General features: G+C 34.8%; 1 protein-coding gene and 1 long non-coding RNA gene across 2 annotated transcripts; both read right to left on the reverse strand.

The window, feature by feature from the left end:
- Nucleotides 1-4909: 4909 nt before the first annotated feature.
- LOC136071599 (uncharacterized) lies at nucleotides 4910-6750 on the reverse strand. The gene is made up of 2 exons (XR_010632909.1): nucleotides 5301-6750; nucleotides 4910-5185 (listed from the first exon to the last, which is right to left on the reverse strand). It is a non-coding gene; the product is annotated as an uncharacterized LOC136071599 (long non-coding RNA).
- Nucleotides 6751-13015: 6265 nt separating this feature from the next.
- LOC136071595 (F-box protein At5g07610-like) lies at nucleotides 13016-14314 on the reverse strand. The gene has a single exon (XM_065783105.1). The coding sequence runs from the start codon at nucleotides 14312-14314 to the stop codon at nucleotides 13016-13018; it is 1299 nt and encodes a 432-aa protein (XP_065639177.1).
- Between the last annotated feature and the right edge of the window lie 10008 nt (nucleotides 14315-24322).

Raw genomic sequence — 24322 nt, forward strand, 5'->3', positions numbered from 1 at the left:
CTAAAACACAAATCATTTGTAAATACTAATCTACAGACTTCCGCAAATACCACCAACCTTCTTTCTAAGCCAAAATCATTACAATTCCAAATTAAAACAACTATTCCAAACCACACAACTACATCACATCAAAACAAATGTTCAAAGCTCACAACCATTTAAAAATAAAATTTACCCCAAAATTTTGTAAAATCAAAATTAACCCCTCTCTTGAAAATTTCACGAAGGTCCTCCAACCTTTTGAATATCATGATAAGACCCCACAACCTTAGTAAAATTATGAAAACAGCCGAAACACTTCAATGTTTTACTCCAACAATATTTTTCTACGCTGCCGGTTCGAAATTTTACACATGTATACATCATTTTGGTATTTGTGGAACTTTCTGCAATGGAGCTATAATTGTATTTAATATAAATTGATAAAATAATGACAAATATTATACCCTGTAATATACATATAATTGTATCATATGTACTTTTGTGGACAGTTGGTATTTATTATTCCTGAAACCTATTGCTCTCGGATATAAGTAATCTATTGTGCTCCTTTTGAAGATAGTTAACATTTTGATTAATGAAAAAAAAGGTGAAAATGTACTTTTGGTCTCTACATTTTGGGTCAATTCCTATTTTAGTCTCAAAATTGATTTCTTTACTGATGTAGCCCCTAAAAATAGAAAATTGTTTTTAAAATGGTCATTGCCGTCAACCCACTAACGGAAACCTCTTACGTGGCAGACAAAGTCCTATACTTGTTGACATGGTGTTGACGTGAACATTAAATATTATTAAAAATAATTATTTGGCATTTTTAAATGCCATGTCAGCATTTTAAATTTTTTTTTTAAACGAAGCCACGTCAGAAAATATATATAAAAAAAGAAATTAAATAAAAAAAATTATTACTTATCATTATTATTTTTCATAAGAACATTACTTGTTCTTCGTGTTCTTCCCAGATCAAACCCAGCAAACAAGAACTCAAACCCAGCAACCAAGAACTCAAACCTAGATTACAAAAACACAGACCCAAAAACACAAACGAAAAAAAAGAAGAACCAAAGATCAAACACAAACATAGACCCAAATCACAAATAGAGATCAAACACAAACGAAACCCATATCACAACCCAAGCCAAAATCATCAGCGGACCCAACCACCGATCTGTGTTCACAACACTCACATGCAAAACTCCAAAATTTTCCCATTGTTTTCATAGTATCAAGACCCCATGGCCTCCATGATCAAAACCTCGAAGAACAGCCTCTTGATTTGCTTGTCGTTGGTCAATATTGGGTGTAAGGTTTTGAGCGGAGATGAGATTTTGAGATTAGAGAGTTTGGGGTCAAATCGGCGGTGCATGGCGGAGAAGAATCCAATTGGTCTCCAAATCGTTCATAAACCCAATCTCCTCCGTCAACCCTAGCGAGTTCACCAAAACCACCGAAGTGGTGGCACTCTTCTTCACCGAAAAAGGCAACCTCAACTCCTGAGATAGATCGGCACGGTTGAGATTAACACGAACCGACACAAAGAGTGGGGTTGGTTCGTCTTGGATTGCTGGGGTTTGATCATGGGATGGGTTTTGAGGGTCTTCAATTTAAAGGGTAAGGGTTTGTCGGATTAGGGATCATGAGATTGTGGGTTCTCTTGATCTTGATTTTGAGTGGTCATGCTGTTTGGTTCTTGAGACCGAGAGAGGTGTTCTCGTTAGGAATGGAGGGGAGAGCTCGGGTTTAGTGTGTGTGAGAGAGTGAGAGATGAGAACATGATGAGAGATTTTTTTTTTTTTTTTTTTCTGAATGAGAACACGATGAGAGCTTGAGCTTCAATCTTTACAACTTAAAAAAAGTAAATTTTTTTTGTTTGTTTTTCATTTTTTAATTAAAATTAAAATTGAGAAATCTAGCTTTTTATTAATTAAAATGCTGACATGATATTTAAAAATGCCAAATAATTTTTTTAATAACATTTTAATGGCCACGTCAGCGCTATGTCAGCAAGCAGGGCACTCGTCTGCCACGTAAGAGGTTTCCGTTAGGGGTTCACGACAGGGACCATTTTAAAAATGATTTTCTTTTTTTAGAGACTACATTAGTAATGAAATCAATTTTGGGACCAAAATGGAAATTGACCCAAAATGTAAGGATCAAAAGTGCATTTTCGTCAAAAAAAAAAAAAAAAAAGAAGCTAATTAATAGTTGAATGTCAATTTAATGGCAGGAGTCATAATTCTTGAACTTATTCCCATTTTAAATGGTTGACGTAGAGGGTTTCATGTCCTATAACAAAATCTGATCGCCCAAATATAATGAAACCCCATCGTAAGCAACTTAAAGTCCCACTTACTAATTAATCCCAAAGTACTCAGCCCTTTGATAAGGAAATTTAAGGACAAAGTTGGCGATCCACTTTCCATGGGTCAAACATATACTGTACTGTGACGTTTACGTGCGAAGATTTGCTGAAGATCCATCTCTTGTCCTACTGTTGTACTTGTTTATAGTCTTACTACAAGTCAATCAACAATGTCTTAAGTCAACTATTAATAACAACAATAATTGAGTGAATATTACTATAGAAATCCATACCATCACGTGTTTAGATTTATTTGGCGAAGGTGATAACTAATTAATGAAGCAGGCTCAACTTGATCTGTCTCCAAATTGTACTGGTTTTTCAAACACTTAGATTCTAATTCTATGTGAGAAAATTACTAAAATTTCAACTATAACGGAGAGAGGGATTTGCTCGAGCTCTAGTGGTTGTATACTACATTATATATATATAGATATATATATATTTGAGTTAGATTAACAAAACTTTAGTTCTAAAACTTTTAATATCCATTTTGAATTCTTAAAAAATTAATCAGAGTTGAGCAAACATATTCTTCTCTTTTAATTTTCAAATGATTGTTCATTTCCTTATTGAGCAAGAATTTCCTGAGGAGGTCAAAAAATTAAAATTATTCACAATTGCCATCAGAACAGATAATAGCAGGGAGGCAGGACAACGATAGAACTTTGATTGTATCATTGCATAACTTGGAACTCACTCTGTGAAGTGATATCGACTGTTTAGAATAAATTCCCCAAATTCCTGATCTCCTATATATATTGTATTGGGATTTTTTGCCGCAGAAGTCTTGTCAAAATAATAAATTTTACACTAAAAAAGAGAGCATTTTATAAAATATTTTATAATTAGCCTTACAATACTCTCATATAATAAATATATTGCACTTATTGGCTTCTTCTGTGGATATATGCCGCCAGAATGAACCATGTAATCTTTGTATTCTTGTGTCTCTATTTTATGCTTCCCTCTTTTACATCTATTCAAACATATTTTATATGGTTTATATCAAAGCTAATATTAACAGACATTATTGCTCATCTAATTGTATAGAACTAGTTTCCCAAAAAAAAAAAAAAATGTATAGAACTAATACTAATGAAAAGTGCTTTTCCTTCAAATAATGCTTGTAAGCAATTTTTTTGTATGCTTTTTTGTGGTGGATAATTGGGCAGGGTAAATTAATTTCTTTTACATGTATTTTTTGAATCATACCCGTTGTATAATGGGTTAGTGAAGCGTGTGTAATATTTGTGGTGCCAAATCATTAGCTAGCCTTATTATTTATGTATGACTTTATTGCTATGGTGTTTTCATTGCTATGACAGTGTTATTATTATAATTATTTTTAAAATTTTGAGATGAATGAGCACTTTATGTCATTGAATCCATCAAAATTGGATAAATTGCAAGAGATTATTCGTTTACAACACAATCTAACTTTAATCGCTATGGCCCATGTTCAATACAATCCTATGTGTCAATTCGGGTTAGCGTGTCGGACTTGTGTCGTGTCATGGTATGAATATTCGATTAAATGGCTCAACTTGAACCCGACCTATTTAAAAATCGTGTCATGACTCTTCAATCGTAACCCGACTTGTTAATGAAGTGGGTTAATGCAACTTGACATTGATATGCTTAATAAACTGGTCGTTTTGGGTTGACATGAATGTGACACAACCCATTTTAACCTGCTTAATATTAAATATAACATTTATATAGAAATAAGTTTTTTACATCATGAAAGTAATGCATACACTTCAAATCTTCAACCCACATTTAAAATAACATAGTTCAACAAAGATATAACTTCCATCTAGAAATAAGTTTTTTACACTCCAAAAGAAGTGCATACACTTTAACCAAAATTCAAAATAACATAGTTCAACAAAAATATAACATCTACAAAACTAGGCAAATGCTAAATATCAATTTTGAAGGAGTTGGTGCAGACGATAGACTGATAATGACTAGGGTTTATACATTTTCAATTTAAAATTATATCACTTGGAAGTTTTTGTAATTACTCACTTTTCTTTTTGAGTTTAAAATATAGGTTGGATATAATAGGTATTTGACGAATTTAAAATAAAATGAATATTTAATTGTTATTAGAGTTAAACGGGTTGTGTTAAATAATGGGTCATTTCAAGTTGACATAAATAAATTAATATGTCAAACGTGTTTATTGCAGGTCATGCGGGTTGATTCACTTATAACATGTTTCTTATTGTGTCACATTCGAGTCAACCCATTTATGACCCAAACCTGATAAGACCTAACACTAACCCACAAAAACCCGTATCATATTCACGAGTTGGGTCAATCATTGACACCCCTAATTTTATACAATGAGAGAGTCACTTTTTGATTATGGCTAAGGATACGGCCAGGCATAACAAACTACCTTGTTAAAAGCATTTTATGAGCAATAGATTCCATTCACAAGCTTTTTCCTATTTGTTTGGATAAAAGAGAAATTTTACTATCAAAACAAACAAAATTTACAATAAAATCCAAACACTAAAACAAAATCAACCCCTGAAACACAAATCATTTGCAAATACTAACCTACAGGCTTCCACAAATACCACCAACCTTCTTTATAAGCCAAAATCATTACAATTCCAAATTAAGACAACTATTCCAAACCACACAACTACATCACATCAAAACAAATGTTCAAAGCTCACAACAATCCCACAAATGAATATTACAATTGCAATCTTCAATTCAAAAGACATTAATCTTTACTATTAGATGGTAGTTGATTCCACAATATTCGCACATGTGCATTAGTTAGCAACCATTTCTTCAATACTGTTAATGTAAAAATAAATTCAAAAAGAAAGACAATGGTTAAATAGTTATTTGAAAGAAAAAAAATAACACATAGGAATAAAATCTTGATGAAAAAGAAAAAATTGCTTTGCACCTTTGACAAATATTGGTCATGTCTTCGTTTTCATCATTCTTTTGAAACACATGTCTATGGACCATGTAAGCACCTATACTCGTCGGCCATAAAAGTCTAAGATTAACAAGGGGCAGAGTCAGGAATTTTTGTTTAGGGGACTAAGTTTCGACACCAATATATTTATCAAGACGATCCCCTCCACACACACGCTTTTTTATTATACACACACTTTTTTATTTAATAAGTTATATATATACACACACCTAACAAAAAAAAAACTTAGTATTTTCAATCAAAATTATGTTTGGTGGTGATCTTTCATAAAATAAAATTCATTGTTACCATTTTCATAGTGAAATTCTTAAAAAGTTTCATTTTTAATACAAATTATCAAATTTTATACTAAAGTAAGTAAAAAATCTTTCAATTGAACTAATCAAATTTTCAAAAATATCAATGATCCAAAACTTGAAGTAATAAGTTATGCTCCAAACATATTTGAAACTATTTTACTTAAACCCATTATGTGGCAACTAAAGAGATTGTGTAGTTTTAGTAACAAGATTTTTTTTTAATAAGTCAATGACTTGTTAATCGCCACACAACGGGTTGAAAAAGATAAATCCAAATATATTTGGTGCCAAACTTTATCAAATATTTAACATATATAAGAGCACATTTTACAATAAAAAATAAAATTGTGAAAAATAAAGTTATGTCTCTATAACTATTAGACAAAATATTTTTTTTAATAGCATCATTGGACTAATTCAAATATTTTTGGGGGGGAGGGCAACTCTTATTTTTGTAGACTAAATTTTTAAAACATTAAAATAATTATATATATATATATATTTGTGGACAAGGAAACTAATCTAGATTTTTGAGAGAGAAAGACCTCTTGAGAGAGACAAAGTTCACTAAAACATAATACGAAACAATGAGTATGAGCTTTTGGATTTCAAATTTATTTCAAGTTTTTTCATTTTGTCTGTTTATGAATTTATTTGTGTTTTCCTGTTAATTCTTTTTAACTAGAGTTAACTCCTTATCTAGAAAAATGTTATATCTTAAATGGTAAGTTGTTACTTAATATTATTGGTGTGCAAAAAAATAATTCTAATGATAAGTTCAGATTATAATCAGTAATAAACTAACAACTAAAATTTATTATAAATATTTTGTAAAAATATTATGAATGACACTGCTCTTAAATCTAACATAGCTTTGGTTTGGTTTTGTTATTTAAGAAGTTGAGTAAGAGTTGTTTTAAACGCCTACTATTACTGGTTTGGACTACCTTGGAGGAACAGCTCAGCTGTCCGTAGGTCATAGTAATTCCTTTGACACAAAAGACCATCCAACTTCTCCACACCTTGTCAAACGTCAAACCCATATAGAACATAGATAAGAAACATTTCTAAAACCCAAATACAAGCACTCCAAAATTAAATTCCCAAAAAAAAAAAAAAAAGCCATTACAGAACCTCTTAACACATAATTAATTTTTGTAAACTAAATTTTCAAAGCATTAAAATAATTATATATATATATATATATTTTTTTTTTTTTAAATTTCAAAATTTTGGGGGGCCCACCCATCAACATAGCTCCGCCCCTAAATGCAATAGACGTGAAGGTTAATTTTTTAAGGGTTAGACTCGAATTTCCTGGGGTAAAGTTCAGCTTAAATCAGATGATCGAAATCTGCATGCCAAATAAATAATGATCTAACACTTGTTAAAGTAAGATTTTAATTCAACTGATAAATTCCATGCCACTTCCAAATTAAGCTGAACTTAATCAGACACCAATACAGTTTTACTTGACTCCAAATCAATATTTCTAAATACCAAAGCAGTATGCAATTCGATTCCCTCCCCCAAATAAAGCACCAAAATCTCTTCCCTTGGAAAAACTCTATCTTATCTTGCACTTACACGAAAAATCCACAGCCAATTTACAATTATGGAGATGGAACACTAATTTCAGTAAATAAATTCAAACCCATTTTCGATTTTAGTCAAAACATCAAACCAATGAAACTAAATAACAAACAGATGGAATTTCCTAAACACATTCAATTCCCTACCCCAATTTTCTGGTTACTAACCCATGTAAAGCACGAGACAATATAAAGAGTTAAATATATATTGATACTATTGATCAAATATAAAAAGCTAAATATTAATGCTAATGACACCCTTTAAGTTTAATTGAAATTCATTTTAGTCTTCCAACTTTACTTTTGTTCAATTGAGCCTTTTACGTTTGAAATTTATTCAATTTCAGTTTTTAGTCAAATTCCATCAAAACGTTACTGTTAAGTATTCAGTTAATTGATGAAAAATTATTTTTTGAAAAAAAAAAAAAATATCACATAAAAACTTTATAAAATATTTTTCTTAATTTGAAATTTTTTTCATTTAAGAAAAATGCTATTTTTAATGAAAAATTTTCAACTAAATTGGATGGAATGCCTAAATTGAACAAATTTAAAACTTAAAAAATTTAATTGAACAAATTTAAAACGTCAAACTTAGATGACATAATTTACATTTTACTTTCAAACTTATAGCTTACCAAAATCACATGGGAGAGGTGGATAAAACAAAAATGGTGAAACCAACTCAAGGTGGTATGTCTTGGATACTTTTATAAACTTATAATTTAGGTGTAAATGCACTTTTGGTCCCTATATTTTGGCCTCATTTCTATTTTGGTTCCTACATTTCTATTTTACCACTTTTAGTCCTTAAACCAATTAACACGTGTTATTTTCGTCTTTTCCGTCAGTCAATAGATGAAAATATCTGAGGTGGCTGACGGAGGAATTAAAATATTATAAAAAATTCACTATGGCACTTGTCACCCATGCCACATGGGTTTCCCGCCCCTTTAGAAATTTATTAATCAATTTTAACAAAAAAAAGAAAAAAAGAAAAAAAAGAAAAAACAGAATTAAAAACAATAAAATACAAAAATTTAGATTTAATTCATTTTCAACAAGAACACATAAGAACACGATCACAGATTAAAACATCAATACAAGAATATAAAAGCAAAAACCCAGAACCAAACACAAACTCAAATTTAAACATTAACACAAAATCACAAACACAAAAAACACAATAATAAACATAAACTATTTACTCTCAAAATAAATGCCACGTAAGATCCAGAAAATCATACAAACCCAAAAAATCAAACAAACCCAGAAAATCATACAAACCCATGAAGAAAACACAGGAGCACAAACCTAAAAAAATCATACAAACCCAAAAATCAAACACAGAAAAATCATAAAAGAATATTGTACAAAACAAAATCAATCTATATATATACAGTAACCAAATTATCCAAAAGAAAAAATAGATTTAAATCCGAAAATTAAATCAGTACAATCATTAACAAAATACCCACAAAATTGAACAAACTCAACTCAATCCCTCAACCATACCAACACAAAACAAAACATCTCAGCCTCTCTCTAAACCCACCAATGGACCCAGTTGATCCAGACCCAAAAAACCCAGATTTACTCACCACCTGCGACCCAAAAAAACCGAACCAACACCACCGATCTGACCTAGCCACCAAGATTTCCACCTCGACCAATTTGGCGTAACCATCAAACCTAACCAACCTAACCCTCTCCCTCCACCTCCACTGATCTGGCATAGCCATCAAACCTAACCAACTCGATCTGGGTGTGTGTTATTACACATGTTACATGCTCATAAAGTCTCACAACACTGTGCACACAAACACATAAACCTAGCACTTACCCTCTATTTTGCACAAACTTGTTCACGTGCCACTACATGTAGGTCCACGCACCACCATGGTCACGATTCTTGGCAAATCCGTGAGGCCTTTAACTCCACATCTCATTTTTGTGGATCATGCGCCGTTCAAGATGCTCTTAGCTTGTTGATCGGAGAGTAGCTTCTAGGTTTGGGAGTAAAGAGATTCGGGTTTAGAGAGAGTGTTTGTTGGTTTTGGGCTTAGGTCGAGAGTTTTGTGAGCTCATAAAAGGAAGCCATCCTCGTGGTGGTGTTGGCTGAGTTCCGTGGTGGAACAGGGAGGCTGTGCCTCGTTTTGGATCAAAGAGACAGAAGCCAAGGTCTAGAGAGAGATGGACTCAGATCAGGTTTTGGGTCTCAAGTGTTTTAAGTGTGTGAGATTTAGTTTGAGTGGTAGAGAGATTAGAGGTGGAGGAAGCTCCAGCCATGGTGGCCATGGAGCTTCGGCACAGAGGAGAGGAAAGAAAATGAAAATCATATAGCATTTTGTGTTCATCTTATATTCAAATCTGGGTTTGTGTTTTTGTTGAAGATGAAACCAGATCTAGATTTATGTATTTTTAAAATTTTAATTCCATTGTTTTTTTTTATTTAGTTAAAATTGATAAATTATTTTAAAAAATTAGATGCCGACGTGGCATTTTTAATATTATTTTATTTGTCACATGGCATTTTTTAATATTATTTTAATGGACACATCAGCATTTACTGTGTCAATAGTGTACTCCGTTTGTCATGTAGGATATTTCCGTTAAGTGAGTGACAGTAAGGACCAAAATGGAACACCTTTTTTTTTTTTTTTTTTTTTTTTTTTTTTTTTTTAATGTTAGTTTATATATATATATATATATATAGAGAGAGAGAGAGAGAGAGAGAGAGAGAGAGGTTCAAGTTATACCTGGTCCTGATACATAACTTTAAAGAGTTACACATTTTCTAAACTATTGAATTGAAGTAGATCCAATAGTCAAAAAAAGATACTCATTAATACTGATATTCTGATTAGTATCTTATTAATTATCCCTTATTTATGACATTCTATACATATTTCTAAACCCAAAAAAAGGTGTACGTTTCTCTCTCTCTCTCTCTCCCCACCACACGTTTCTCTTTGCTCTCTCTTTCTCCTCCATCGCTCTTCGATCTCCATTGCCATAGGGTTCCACCTCCACAACCAAGTTGCCAACAGCAAAAAAGAAAAAATGAAAAAAAAAAAAGAAAAAAAAAGAACTCAACTCATATTCATTTCATTCCTTACATTTGTTTTTCCTGACAACTGCATGTTATCCTATGCTTATCCACTATTCGTGTGATTTTTATATGAAAATCATTAATTAATTTATTGAGAAAATGCAGTGGCTATATGCTATGAAATTATTTGCTCAATTAATTAACAAAGGATTGTACTATAAATCAGAAGTCATTGCCTTTTTTTTTTTTTTTTTTGATAAATAAGAAAAACTTTATTAAAAGAAAGTACTACTTCATTTGAAAAAGATGAAGTCGTCTGAAAAACATATGTACAGGAAAACAACAAAAATGAAATTATGTTCAAGAGAATAGAGAGTCTATGAACAAAGGCACAAAGTCATTAGAAGTGAATCCCCAAGCAAGATGTATGGTGTGGAGATCAATTGTATCTTGAATTATATGTCATTACAGCTAATAAGGATGCGTCTGTTAGATCTTTTGCTTGAAGGCTTCCCCTTGATAGGACTTAGAAGGGCATGGCCATTGAACATAAGATTTTCTCTTGATGTTACGTGATTGGGAACTAGAGTCAGTTGATTCTCTGTTTGATGATTATGTTCGAAATTTCCAAATCAATGAGGGCTCAATTGAATGAAGCAGACATCAACTAGTTATAGTCAGTTTGATGTTTGCTCATTCTTCATTTATTTGGAATTAAGCTTCATTATGCCTTTTGTGAACTTCGCTAGGACTGAGTATATTATAATATTATTAATATGTACATGATTTAGTTCCTTTCCTTTAGTGGGTTTCAGCTATCTCAATTGGTAAAGTCTCTGATGGTTAAGTCTCTGATGATTGTATAAGAGATCTGAGGTTTAATCCCCACTTACACCAAAAACTGATTGGTGTCTTGGTTTGATGATAAAGAGCTATCATTAGGAGTGGACGCCATAGATTACTCTCTAAAAAAAAAAAGAAGTTCCTTTCCTTCAAAAAAATAAAATAAATAAATAAATAAATAAATAAAATTACAAGCTAGAAATGAAGGCAAGCCGACCTTTCATAGATCCTTGAAGGATTAAGTACAGGAAAGCGTTTGGTTTGTTTCTTGGTTTTGTGGATGTTCTTAGAGTCATCTTTTGGTTTGGATTTTTTATGTGTTTTATTATGTAGATGCTGATTTTTGCTTTTGCCCTCTCCTCCTAAGAACTTGTCTTGTCGTCTCAAGAATGGGATAGAAAAATTTCAGTATGAAGATAGATGGGCGGGACACCTTTCAAGATCTTAGATCATCCTATTTTTGGACAAAAGAAGACCTAATAATTGTTATAAATTAATTTCTAATTTTAATAGAGAAATTTCTAAATGATGGCTATTAGTATTCCAGGGTGATAAACTGTTAGTGTTCCTAAGTCAGTTATTTGTAACTAGAAGTCTATAAGGCTTTTTCAAGTATAAATAAGTGCTATTGTGAAGCTATTTGGCTAAGGAGATTACTTTCAGATTTGTAGCGAAAAATTAAAGAACCTATTGTTATTTGCTGTGACAATATGTCAGCCATTGCAATGACTAAGAATCCTATTTTTCATGCAAGGACAAAGCACATTGAGCTTAAGCACCATTTTATTCGAGACTTGGTTAGTGAAGGAGAAATCCAAATGAAATTCATCAGTCCCTATGATCACCGAGCAGATGTTCTCACCAAAGCAGCTACGGTTGACAAAATGGAGCGGTTCAAGAAGCAATTAAAGATTACAAATTAAGAGGGGGTGTTAGAAATTAATTTGTAATTTTAATAAAGAAATTTCTAGATGATGGCTGTTAGTATTCCATGGTGATAAATTGTTGGTGTTATTAAGTTAGTTCTTTGTATCTAGTAGTCTAGAAGGCTCTTTCAAGTATAAATAAGTGCTATTGTACTGTTTTATGAAGATAAAGAAAACCTATCTAGCATTGTGCAGGAGCAGCAACTCTACATCATAAAAAAACACCTTATGATCCATTGCATGCACCTTATGAATAAAACTTCCGCATATGCCAACAATAATGTCCTGGTAATGGAAATTTATCAGGTCTTCTTTTTTGGTGTCAGCAATCTAGCCGTGGAGGTGGAAGAGTGATGGAGAAAGAGAGAGAAGAGAGAAACATATAGCTTTTTTGGGTTTAAAGATATGTATGTAATGTCATAAATAAGGGATAATAAATGAGATATTAATCAGAATATCAGCATTAATAAGTATCTTTTTTGACCGTTGTATTTACTTAAATCCAATAGTTTAGAAAAAGTGTAACTTAAACCTATTTCATATATATATATATATATATATATTAGCAAGTCTTCTCATTGCATGTGGCGTGGACACTGAGCAGTTCCTCTATTGAGTTGTGATGCAAAGCCTTATCTGAAGTCTTTTTACTTTCCTTTTTAAGAGAGTTCATAAATATATCTTGCTTACTCCAGACCATATATGAAGTATATTTATGGACAATGTTTGTGCTTTTGTTTCTCTTCTTCTAAGAAAAACTAAGAAAGCTATGGTCTTGCCAGTGTTAATTGTTGAATTAATGTAAAGCCAGAACAAGCGATAACCAAGTTTACAAAATCACCAGACTAAAAATTACGAAATAATTGATTGTTGATATAGCAAATACAAAACAGTAATTAAAAAAAAAAAAAAGAAAAAAAAAAAGAAAAAAAAAAAAAAAAACAGAAAATAGTAAGCAAATCATTGCCTAAAATCCAAGGTAGCAAGCCGCAGAGTAATTAGGCAGCCTTCTCTTTCTGTAAGGGATTCTGGATAGAAGGAATGTGGGTTGGCCAACAAGGAAAACAAAGTTGAAGACGTTGAAGCCACTGTAAAACGTGCAATTCCTCGGAAAATCACAGACAATTTCCACTGTTTTTCTCCTCATGTTGAGTGAGGAAACTCTAGGTGGAAGCATCACATACACAATATCCCTGTCATACAGATGATAGGCTAGCACTGACAGAATTCCATTGAGCCGAGAATAATCAGAAACTATTTCGTTGAAATTAACCTTGTGCTCTAAAGACCATTTGCCTTCTGTATCATAGTCCTTGAGCTCCCAAACAAGTAACTTACTATCATCTTCTTCTACAATTTGGCATATTCTCAAGGCACCATTACACACACCAAGACGCTGAATTCCATGCTTCAGTGCCAATTCCACGGGTTTGTCAATCACTCGACAGCATTTGCTGGTGTACGGATCAAACCCAACTAGGTGTCCATTCGAACTCCACCATAAAAGCAAACCATGACAGGGAACACCAGCGTAGGCGTAGTTAGCCAACCGAAATCCCCGTGGACACGACACTACCGACTCACTCCATTTGCCTGTGTCGGAGGAGAATATATCTACCTTGAATTCTGTTGATTCACCCTCAAATTTAGGAATGCGCATCACCCTATAACTGGATTGCTGCTCTTTCTTACAGCGGAAGATGAATCCAATCCGAGCACTTTTACTACGACGTAGGGGAGGAAGCGCCATCGATTGCCTTGTAATTGGATTTAGCACGTAGTACACAGTCATCGAACGAGACCCCACATCATCATCGGCCACGAACACATTTTTGTAGCATAAAAGCAAGTCATGACACGAGGCTTGAGCAATGTCATCCGAAACAAAGCTGTTAGTATTATAATATTGATGTATTAAAGAGGCTAGAGATTTGAATTTGGGTTCCTCTGATGTCACAAGGACCATCTTATTCTTATTACCATGAATATTGTTGTAGCTGAAGAGCAAGGTAGAGGGTCGTTCCAAAATTGTAGAGGCGTGGAACCTGCTGTTAACAAAGTAAGCGAAAGAAGGAGAAGAGATTAGAGAGCACCATCTCTGTGAGACACACTTGCACTGAATTATTGATTTCTGAGGCAGCAGCATCAAGATTTCACTCAACAAACAGTCGGGAAGATTATCAATTGACGGACGTTGAAGAAGAGAGCGAGAGCATGGCCACCACAGATCACGTTTACGATTCAGAGAGCATCGCACAACATCCATGACTAATCACTCAGAAAGAGAACCGTAGAGCAACAGTGTTTCTGTGTCTGCGTAGGAGTTCGCAACTTACTATATGTTGCAAAAGGTACCAAAAACACTCTCACAAACCCCAAAGTTCAAAAACCTGAAAATCTCTAGAACCCTATTCTAAAAACAAAAGTTGCGACTGTGTTTGATCACATGTTTATGAAGCCGCACAACATGTATATATATATTAGCATAAGTAGGTTGGGTTTGTACCTTGAGAATATTACAGAGTCCTAGTAGGACTAGGAGTCTTAACTCTTATGTTGGCAAAGTAAACCAACAAGGACTAGTAGGACTTTTTCATGTTCTAATCTCATTTTAATTTTTTTATTTGTTTTTATTTATGGGAATTTTTTTATTTGTTTGATTAAACATGAAAATAATTCTCTATTTATTTCAATGTAAAATGTTCATCGAAAAAAAAAAACTTCCAACCTCTATGAATTACTATCAAGTATAACCTAGGTTCAACTCCTACTGGCTACTGCAACGCATTCATCCATTGTAGATTCAACTCCAACTTCGTCCATGCTAGCTCTTCAATCCTACTACACCAAATGAAGGAAAATATTTTTAAACTCATTTTTATGGATGTAACCAAACTTAGAAAGAAAATATTGTGCTTTAAAATATTTTACAGTAAAAGTATTTGCTTCGGAAATTTTTATTTTTATATTAAAACAGACACAACATAAATAAATAAAAATTACAATTTTCTATTATACTCAAAATATTTTTTTTAACTGTTTTTTTTGCAAATAATTCCACACCTATACAATCCAATTTCTACAGTTATAAGTAGCTTATTACCTCTTAATGTTTTACCGGAAAACTGAAAAAATAAAAAATTAATTGTAAAAATACAATAATTATCAAATTATTTAGGAGTCCACCCCATTTTCGAAATTTTTTAAATAATTAGCACATATTGGATTGTGACTCTATTTAAATGAAAGCAACTATTGACTTATAAAAATTATCAATTTAAAAAATAATTTTAGTATAAATTGTATTAGGGATATAAGGGCCATGAGCCCAATTATTTTCACCCTTCATAAAATTACTAATCTTTTTTGGGAGGTGGGTCCTAATGTGGTATATTAAATTAACTAAGAGTAGAATGTATACACCCAGGCGTCAAATTTTAACTTCAATTTGGATTATACCCTATTGAAAGAGAAATTCTAAGAATTTATAATAAGCCCATGGATGGGATTGGAGAGAAAACGAACTGTGGTTCCAGAATAGATATATTAGTATATATTCCAGTGCAGTGTTTCACATCCATCCAAGATTAACTCACGTTTAGCTCTAAAAGTTGAGGCATTGGCCATAAGAGAAATAGGCATCTTTTTCAATCACTACAAAAAAAAGGTTTTGTGGCCACATTTGTAAAACGCAGCCTTAGGTCCTAAAAGCGTGGCCATAGGACGGTTTGGTCTATAGCCACGTTTTTTCAAGCCGCTTTTTCAAATGTAGCCTAAACCCCGTGACTATATGCCTGAGGGGGTCTATGACTGCACTTTCCAAATGCGGCTTAAGACCAAGACCTATGGCCGCGTTCAAAACGCGGCCTAAAGTGATATACTATGGCTATGTTTGAAATGCGGCTATAGGCTTGGACCTATGGCCGCGTTTAAAACGCAGCCATAGTCTATCACCTTAGGCCGCGTTTTGAACGCGGCCATAGGTCCTGGTCTTAGGCCGCGTTTGGAAAGTGTGGCCATAGGTCCTGGTCTTAGGCCGCGTTTGGAAAGTGTGGCCATAGACCCCTTGTTAACAGCTTTTTAGACATATTTTAGCCGTGTTTTAAATGAGGCTATAGGCCATAACTATAGCCGCATTTAAAAATGCGGCTATAGCCTTTTTTTTTTTTTTTTTTTTTTTTCCCTAAGCCAGATGGCTTAAGAAGGACTATAAAATACCGTGGGTTAAAACTAAAAGGTTAGAAGCATGCACTCTTCTGTGATGGCTTCAAGATGGAGTTAGGAGGATTAAGTACCTCTTTCTCTGCAATGGAGGAAACTCTAGAAGTAGACACCACAGGCTGGCTCGCCTGCAATGGCTGCCCAAAAACCTGAAACAAAAGCACATTGATTATCATAAATTAATCAAATTTAAGAAAAAAAAAATATAAAGAGAAGTTGGACCATGGTCCCCCAACTTTGGAAATTGATTTGGCAGCAGAGAGGACTCTTTTGTAAAAGTTTAGGTCTTAAAATTTTTATTCAAACGGGTATTGTGATTGCTGATAGAAGCAATATGATGCAGAAGCATATGGATAAACCTGCTCTCCTACACCAAGAACGATTTTTCAGCCAATCAAAAAGAAAAATATGCTCTCTATGTATGATAGGCCACAATTTGAATGACCCTTTGTGATTAAACCAATTAATTACTTAGCCAAGTTATTAATTAATCAATTTATCATGCAATTGCGTGGAAGCACAAACAAATTACCAAAAACTAAATATGCAGTGGAAATTAAATAACATGGTGATTTGTTTACGAATGGGAAAAAACATCGTGGCAAAAACCTCACCGGGTGATTTTCAGGTCACCACTCCCGAAACTCCACTATTATCAAATCAAGCAGTTACAAGTAAAGGAATCCCAAGTACCTTACCAACCTACAGTTGAACCTTTACCCCAATACCCAATTAGACTTGATCTATAGTGACAATTTCCACCTTTGATGCACGGCTCCCAAGTATGTGACTAACCAATGCGCGGATCCCAGTACGCGACTTCAAAACACCAACTTAAGGAAGAGAGGTTGGCTGCAAAGTTCTTCAGTTCATCTTACATGATGAAGATTATGAAGATGCTTGATCACAAAACCCTTTGGTGTAAATACACAGCAACTTCTTCAGAGAAGATGAACTAGGTCAAGAACTTCGTCTTTGATCACAATTTGCTTGAACAGAGATTGCTCAATGCTTTTGCAACTTGTGTCACACTTGACGGCTTTTAAAACAATCTTTTTATATGTTTAGGGTTTGGAGAAAAGAAGGCCCAAAAGCATATTCACGGATCCTAAGAAAATCAGATTAGAAAATCTGAAATTATAAATCTCGACAGATAGCAGGTGTCGAGGTAGCTATCGAGCAAGTGTCGAGTGTTAATGAATTTGCACTTCAGCTTGCTTTTTCTTGGACAGACTTGATGATTTCAACACTTGACCTTGAAACCTTGTTTCTTGAAGTATTAAAAATACGTAGAACTACCCAATTAAAAGTAGAGTGCGTTTTGTCAAAGGATTTAGCCAATTTACATAAATAAGTGACATATGTTCTTAGCAAGTAAAAACACATATGTCCTAACAATCTATCCCTTTGGCAATCCGTGACAAAACCACAATAAACAAATGAACATATGAGAGAAGTCATCAATCACTAAACTCATATTCACTTGTTGAATACAATAAAATCTATCCTAACACAAACTCTTGAAAAACTTTGCAAGAAGAGAGTTTATGGCAAGTAGACTTTGACAACCTGTACTTCTGAAACACTTTAAACAAAACTTATCAAGGCATCTTATGTGAAACAGAAATAATAGATTGCATACAAGTATAAAGAATATGTGTATAAAGATAGAAAAGAAACATCACATGAAGATAGAGGTGAAAGAAACATACATCCATATATAAAGAAAATAAGTACAATGTATGTAAAACTGGTCAAAAGACCTCATATACAAGATCAATGTATCTATAAAGAATAGAAAAGAAAAGATACATCAAAACCTCACTACATCCCTCAAGAATATCAACACTCCCCCTATCAAAAATGTCCTATACTAACTCTCCCCCTAAGATAACTATTCTCATAACCCAAAACTACTCCCCTTTTTGTCACAAGTGACAAAGAGTAAAGTGTCATGTAGACATCTCATAAGTAGAGCTAGCATCTCCATCATCATCATCCGAAGCGTCATCATCATCACCATCCTCAGAGTCTGAAGCCGCTGGAGAAGGTGGTGAAGGAGTATCCTCTAGAGCAAAACCACCCATGGTCGCCTGCCATCGTGCAATACGACCAACATGAAGATTCACCTGATACAACTCGGAGGAGAGTGTATCGAGGCGAGCATCCATGTGCTGTAGTTGTGCCATGATGTCTCCAAGAGATACATTGCCCGAAGAGGAAGAAGGAGCAGATGTAGGTGGAGCAGATCTGGATGGAGCTGAACGGGAGGGACGAGTGGAATCTGTCTGTCTCGACCTAAACCGAGCCTCACTACGTTTTACGGTAGTGGCATCTATGGCATAGATGTGTGTGAAGTGGTTGGACATAGGAAAGGGAATAGAAAAATGGCATAAAATCCTCGTGATAGCGGAAGGAAAAATGAGCTTATTACGGGACGCCGAATCAAGATGAACATCTATGATAGAAAAAATAAAATGAGAGAAAAAATCTATAGTAAGATGCTCTAAGAGAGATAACAAAAATCGAGCACGAGGCTCTGTGATAGAGTTGTAGTGAGAGAGAGGATGGAGTACAAATGTCATCACCATGTTTAGGAATTTAGGACCTTTAACAAAAGGCCTACATGATGTGTACTAATGCTCACCCCAATCAGCAGGGCGCTGAAAAACGCAGAAATGAGCTCATCTTTGGACACAGTCCTCAGACGCTCACAAGAAGGATAGTCAGAAAACTCTATCCTAGGAACCCTAAGCACATCCGCAACGAGCTGCGATGTGACAGGGATGCGCGTACCTTGAACGCGAGTGAAAAAGAGAGGTACTGAACGATCTATCCCATGCATGTTGGAGTAAAACTCCTGAATCAGCACGAGAGGACAAGTGACCAGGACGTCACACAGTGACTCCTATCCCCTACTGTGAATGACAGAGGGAAGGTCAATGTCGGCAAAGTCCACCAAAATGACTTGGCGTTCTGAATGAACACCTTGTCGAGAAAAGTTCTCCGAAAATGCCTTGTGGGCATCTCTATCATGGAACCAAAGGTTAAGAGGAGCAGAATCAGAAGAAGAGGAAGCTTCAGAATGCAGAGGGTTCCGAGCCGGAGTGGATTTACGTTTGGGTGCTATAGACACTACTAGCGTAAAAGAAGGAGAAAGAGATAGAGAGGGAGACAATCAGAAAAGTCCCAACACAGTTCAAATATAGCAAAATATTATGAACAAGAAGTACGTATGCATGGGAATGCATGATCATGTGACATGCAAATTGAAAAACATCATGGGCTCAGCCCAATCCAATCCTACCAGCACACAAACATAGGGCACACATCTAAATGCATGTAAATATCATTCTAATGCACATGGAATGCAATGTATGACATTTTGAAAACATTTAAGTGAAAACCCAACCCAAAATTTCAAGAAAAACTCATTAATTTCGAAAAACCCCAAAAAATTTCAAAAATCCCAAAAACTAGGTTTTAAAACATGAAATGCATGAGAAAGGAAGTGAAAAATGAACATACCAAGTGATTGAAACCAAGGGAAGGCTGAAAATCAAGAGGGTTTGAAGATTTGAGTTAGAAAAGGGTGTTTGGAAGATGAATAGCCACGGACAGATCGAGAGAGATTGAGGGAATGAAGTCTGAATCACGACAAATCCTTATATAGACACTTCAGTAAATCTCGACAGCTGAGGTCAAGAGGTATCGAGGAAGCTGTTGAGGAGGTGTTAAGGAAAATGGCTGTCGACAGCTGTAGGTATCGATAGGTGTCGAGGAACAAGAACCAATTTCAAAGAACAGAAGCTCGATCGATCGACCAAGTATCGAGGAGGTATCGAGGAGACAGGAACTTTCTCCATCAATCCATCAGGTGTCGAAAAGGTGTCGAGATTGCGATAAGAAAAAAGCTTGAGAAGCTCGACAGATAACCAGGTGTCGAGACAAGTTAAAAAAGCAGTTTTTCGAGAAGAGAAAAACATAGACATGAATACAATCCAACATACACCTCAACCATTAATCCAATCAACATATAAAGCTCTCAAAATCATCTCTCAACAAGGAATTAAGCACATGGATCCTCAAAACACACACTAAATAAGTCTAATCAATTTTATTTTTCAAAAACAAGTCAAGACAGTTTAGTGAGCATATATTAGCACATGTAAACACTTGTGATGGCCAAATCACGTTGTACTTACATATGTATCAAAAGTAGCAAAGAATATTGTGTATTGTGTGTGAAAAACATCGCAAGATTGCATATGTGTATACAAGTTATGACGATCTGAGATATGAGAAAATAACTTTAACTCACACACAATCATAACTGTTTGATGGGGACTATCACCTTCAAGGTACATCCTATAACTCCCATATCTCCTAGAATACACACTTGCAACCATATTTAAAGCATTTTTAATCTTTTTGCTTTTTATTTTCTTTACATATTTTCTTTTATTTTTAGCATATCATACATGGGCATAAAAAGAGAGAAAAGAAATACCCAAGATGTTAAGCATTTGACATCGCACTTTTGCTATGCCAAAGCATACGAATGTCTTTGACACTGCACTTTTGCTATGCCGAAGCATACAAGTGTCATTTATGATTGGCGAGCAACAGTGATGAGATGGTTATTTATGCCTTTCTCTTAGGATTTTCTAGTCCTACCTGTCAAAAAGAGTGATAAGAGTGTTAAGTTTAAGAGATAATTTAATCTTACTCATCACAAATAAGAGCCACAAAACTCACTTGCTTAGTTATGCATAGAGATGCTCATTTAAGTTACAAAAGATACAAAGTTTAGAAACTTTGTTTCAATGCCCATCCAAGGTACACAAGTACCAAAGTACACATAACACACACTGTTTTTTTGTATTTTTTTGATTTTTCAATTTTTTTTTAATTTTTATATTAAAAACAAAAGTTAACAAAACTGAAAGTAAACACACAAAAACATGTTAAACAAAACAAAGCATAAAACTAAACTGATTAAAAAAAAATGCAAAATACACAAGCAATGCAACAAACAAGAAAAGCAAGAAGGAAAAAGAAAGTGATGAAATCACTTAGAGTCCTTTTTCTTCCACACCTTGGAAGAACCTTTCCTTTGATTGAACCCTTGAACAGGCGGTGAGGGAGAAGAATTGAAACCGTTCAAGTTCGAAAGAAACATGAGGGCTTTCAGAAGATCTCCAAGAGGAGTAAGAGAGGATTGAAGTGGATTTTGGCTTCCAGATGCTATCATACTGTTGCTCTGTTGAGTGGCTAGCCACTTATAGCAATTTGGTCGAGTATGACTACCAGCTCCATAATGATGACAGAGATGCTGCTTTTTTTGTTTAGGCTTTTGAGAGTTAGCCTTCTTAGCCCTAGGGTTTTTAGAATCTTTCTTATGATAGATTTACCCTTGTCTAAATTCTCACTAGCTAATTTAGTTTTAACATCAGTATTTTCAATTTCAGTGTTATCAGTAGGAGAAACAAAAATAGTATTACTAGTAGAAGCAGTATTAGAGAAAGAAAGACCATACCCTAAGCCTGTTCGATCCGAAACAGTTTTCTGATTGCTCAGCATCTCATCAAGTTTTGTACTTGAAGTCCTCTCCAATTGAGCTATAACTTGAAACAGTTTAGCTTCAAGCTTCTTGGTCTTCTCAGCCAAAAAGTTGTTCTCAAACCTCAGTGCTCCAATAGTTTGATTCGCCTCATCAAACTTTGTGGACAACTTTTCACGATCAAGTTCCACATCACTGAGCGTCTTGGTGGCCAGCCTATACAATTTCTCATGCTTCTCAGAGAGCTTGTAAAGTTTCTCATAGGCTGAATGAATATCATCTTGATCATCCATTTTCTCAAATTTGGACTCCACCAGTTCTTCTTCTTCATTCACTTCTTCAACAATCCCTTCAGTAGGATTGACTGTGGCAGTGAAGGAATTTAAGATTCTGTCATCCTCATTGTCGGAATCATCTTCAGGCTCAGTGTCACTCAAGGTTGCAGCAAGTGCTTACTCTTCCCAATGCTCTTGAGATATGTTGGGCATTCATGCTTCATGTGACCGAATCCATGAGAACCGAATCACTTTGGTCCATCCGAAACAGTGTACTGACCGCCATCCTTAGTGTCCTTCTTCCCTTTGTCTTAGCTCTTAAACTGAGAAGAACTGGATTGTATGCGGTCCTTGTCAAAGTTCCTCCCGTTGGCATTCTTTATAAACTTCTTAAACTGCCCTATAATGTAGGACTTCATCTTGGAATCTTCATCATCAGAAGACTCATCTGTATCACTGCTCTTTGCCTTCAAGACCATGCTCTTGCCTTTACCCGTTTTGCTAATCCTAGATAGTCCTAGCTCGTAGGTCTGCAAGTTTCCAACCAGCTCAGTCAAAGGAATTTTGTCAATATCCTTTGATTCTTCTATTGCCGTAATCTTGGCATGGAATCTCTCAGGTAGAGATCTGAGCACCTTCCTTACAACCTTGAATTTAGGGATGGTTTCTCCAAGATTAAAGGCTGAGTTCACTATATCTTTTAGCTTGGCATAAAACTCATTAAACGACTCATCCTCCTCCATCTTAATTTCTTCAAAGCTTGTAGTGAGCCTCTGAAACTTTGAATCTTTGACAGCCTTTGTTCCTTCATAGGTTGTCTGGAGGATGGTCCAAGCCTCCTTAGTAGTTTCAATTGAGGATATCTTCTTGAACTCCTTATTGGTGACTGCGCTAAATAGGGCATTTAAAGCTCTGCTGTTGAAGTTAGCCGCCTTGATCTTTGCGTCATCCTAATCGGCCGGTTCTTCTTTTGGCTTGGTCCAACCAATCTCTACAGCTTGCCACACCTTCTCATCTAAAGACTGCAAGAAAGCTCTCATGCCTACTTTCCAGTATACATAGTTAGTGCCATGAAATAAAGGAGGTATAATTAATGACTGCCCTCTATTCATGACAAGCAGGGGTCAATGGATCAACACAGCAAAGATTAAACCTAATCAGAGTGTGCCCGCTCTGATACCACTTGATAGGCCACAATCTGAATGACCCATTGTGATTAAACCAATTAATTACTTAGCCAAGTTATTAATTAATCAATTTATCATGCAATTGCGTGGAAGCACAAACAAATCACCAAAAACTAAATATGCAGCGAAAATTAAATAACACGGTGATTTATTTATGAATGGGGAAAAACCTCGCGGCAAAAACCCCACCGGGTGATTTTCAGGTCACCACTCCCGAAACTCCACTATTATCAAATCAAGCAGTTACAAGTAAAGGAATCCCAAGTACCTTACCAACCTACAGTTGAACCCTTACCCTAATATCCAATTGGACTTGATCTGTAGTGACAATTTCCACCTTTGATGCACGGCTCCCAAGTACGTGACTAACCAATGCGCGGATCCCAGTACGCGGCTTCAAAACACCAACTTAAGGAAGAGAGGTTGGCTGCAAAGTTCTTCAATTCATCCTACACGATAAAGATCAGGAAGATGCTTGGTCACAAAACCCTTTGGTGCAAATACACAGCAACTTCTTCAGAGAAGATGAATTAGGTCAAGAACTTCGTCTTTGATCACAATTTGCTTGAACAGAGATTGCTCAATGCTTTTGCAACTTGTGTCACACTTGACGGCTCTAAAACAATCCTTTAATATGTTTAGGGTTTGGAGAAAAGAAGGCCCAAAAGCATATTCACGGATCCCAAGAAAATCAGATCAGAAAATCTGAAATTATAAATCTTGACAGATAGCAGGTGTCGAGGTAGCTATCGAGCAGGTGTCGAGCTTTAATGAATTTGCACTTCAGCTTGCTTTTTCTTGGACAGACTTGATGACTTCAACACTTGACCTTGAAACCTTGTTTCTTGAAGTATTAAAAACACGTAGAACTACCCAATTACAAGTAGAGTGCGTTTTGTCAAAGGATTTAGCCAATTTACATAAATAAGTGACATATGTTCTTAGCAAGTGAAAACACACATGTCCTAACAATGTAGATATATGTTCCTTAAGAATAAAATCCAGTGATATAAGGCGTATCTGATTCG

Source organism: Quercus suber, unplaced genomic scaffold (genome assembly GCF_002906115.3).
Source record: "Quercus suber isolate HL8 unplaced genomic scaffold, Cork oak 2.0 scaffold_329, whole genome shotgun sequence".
Lineage (NCBI taxonomy): Eukaryota > Viridiplantae > Streptophyta > Magnoliopsida > Fagales > Fagaceae > Quercus > Quercus suber.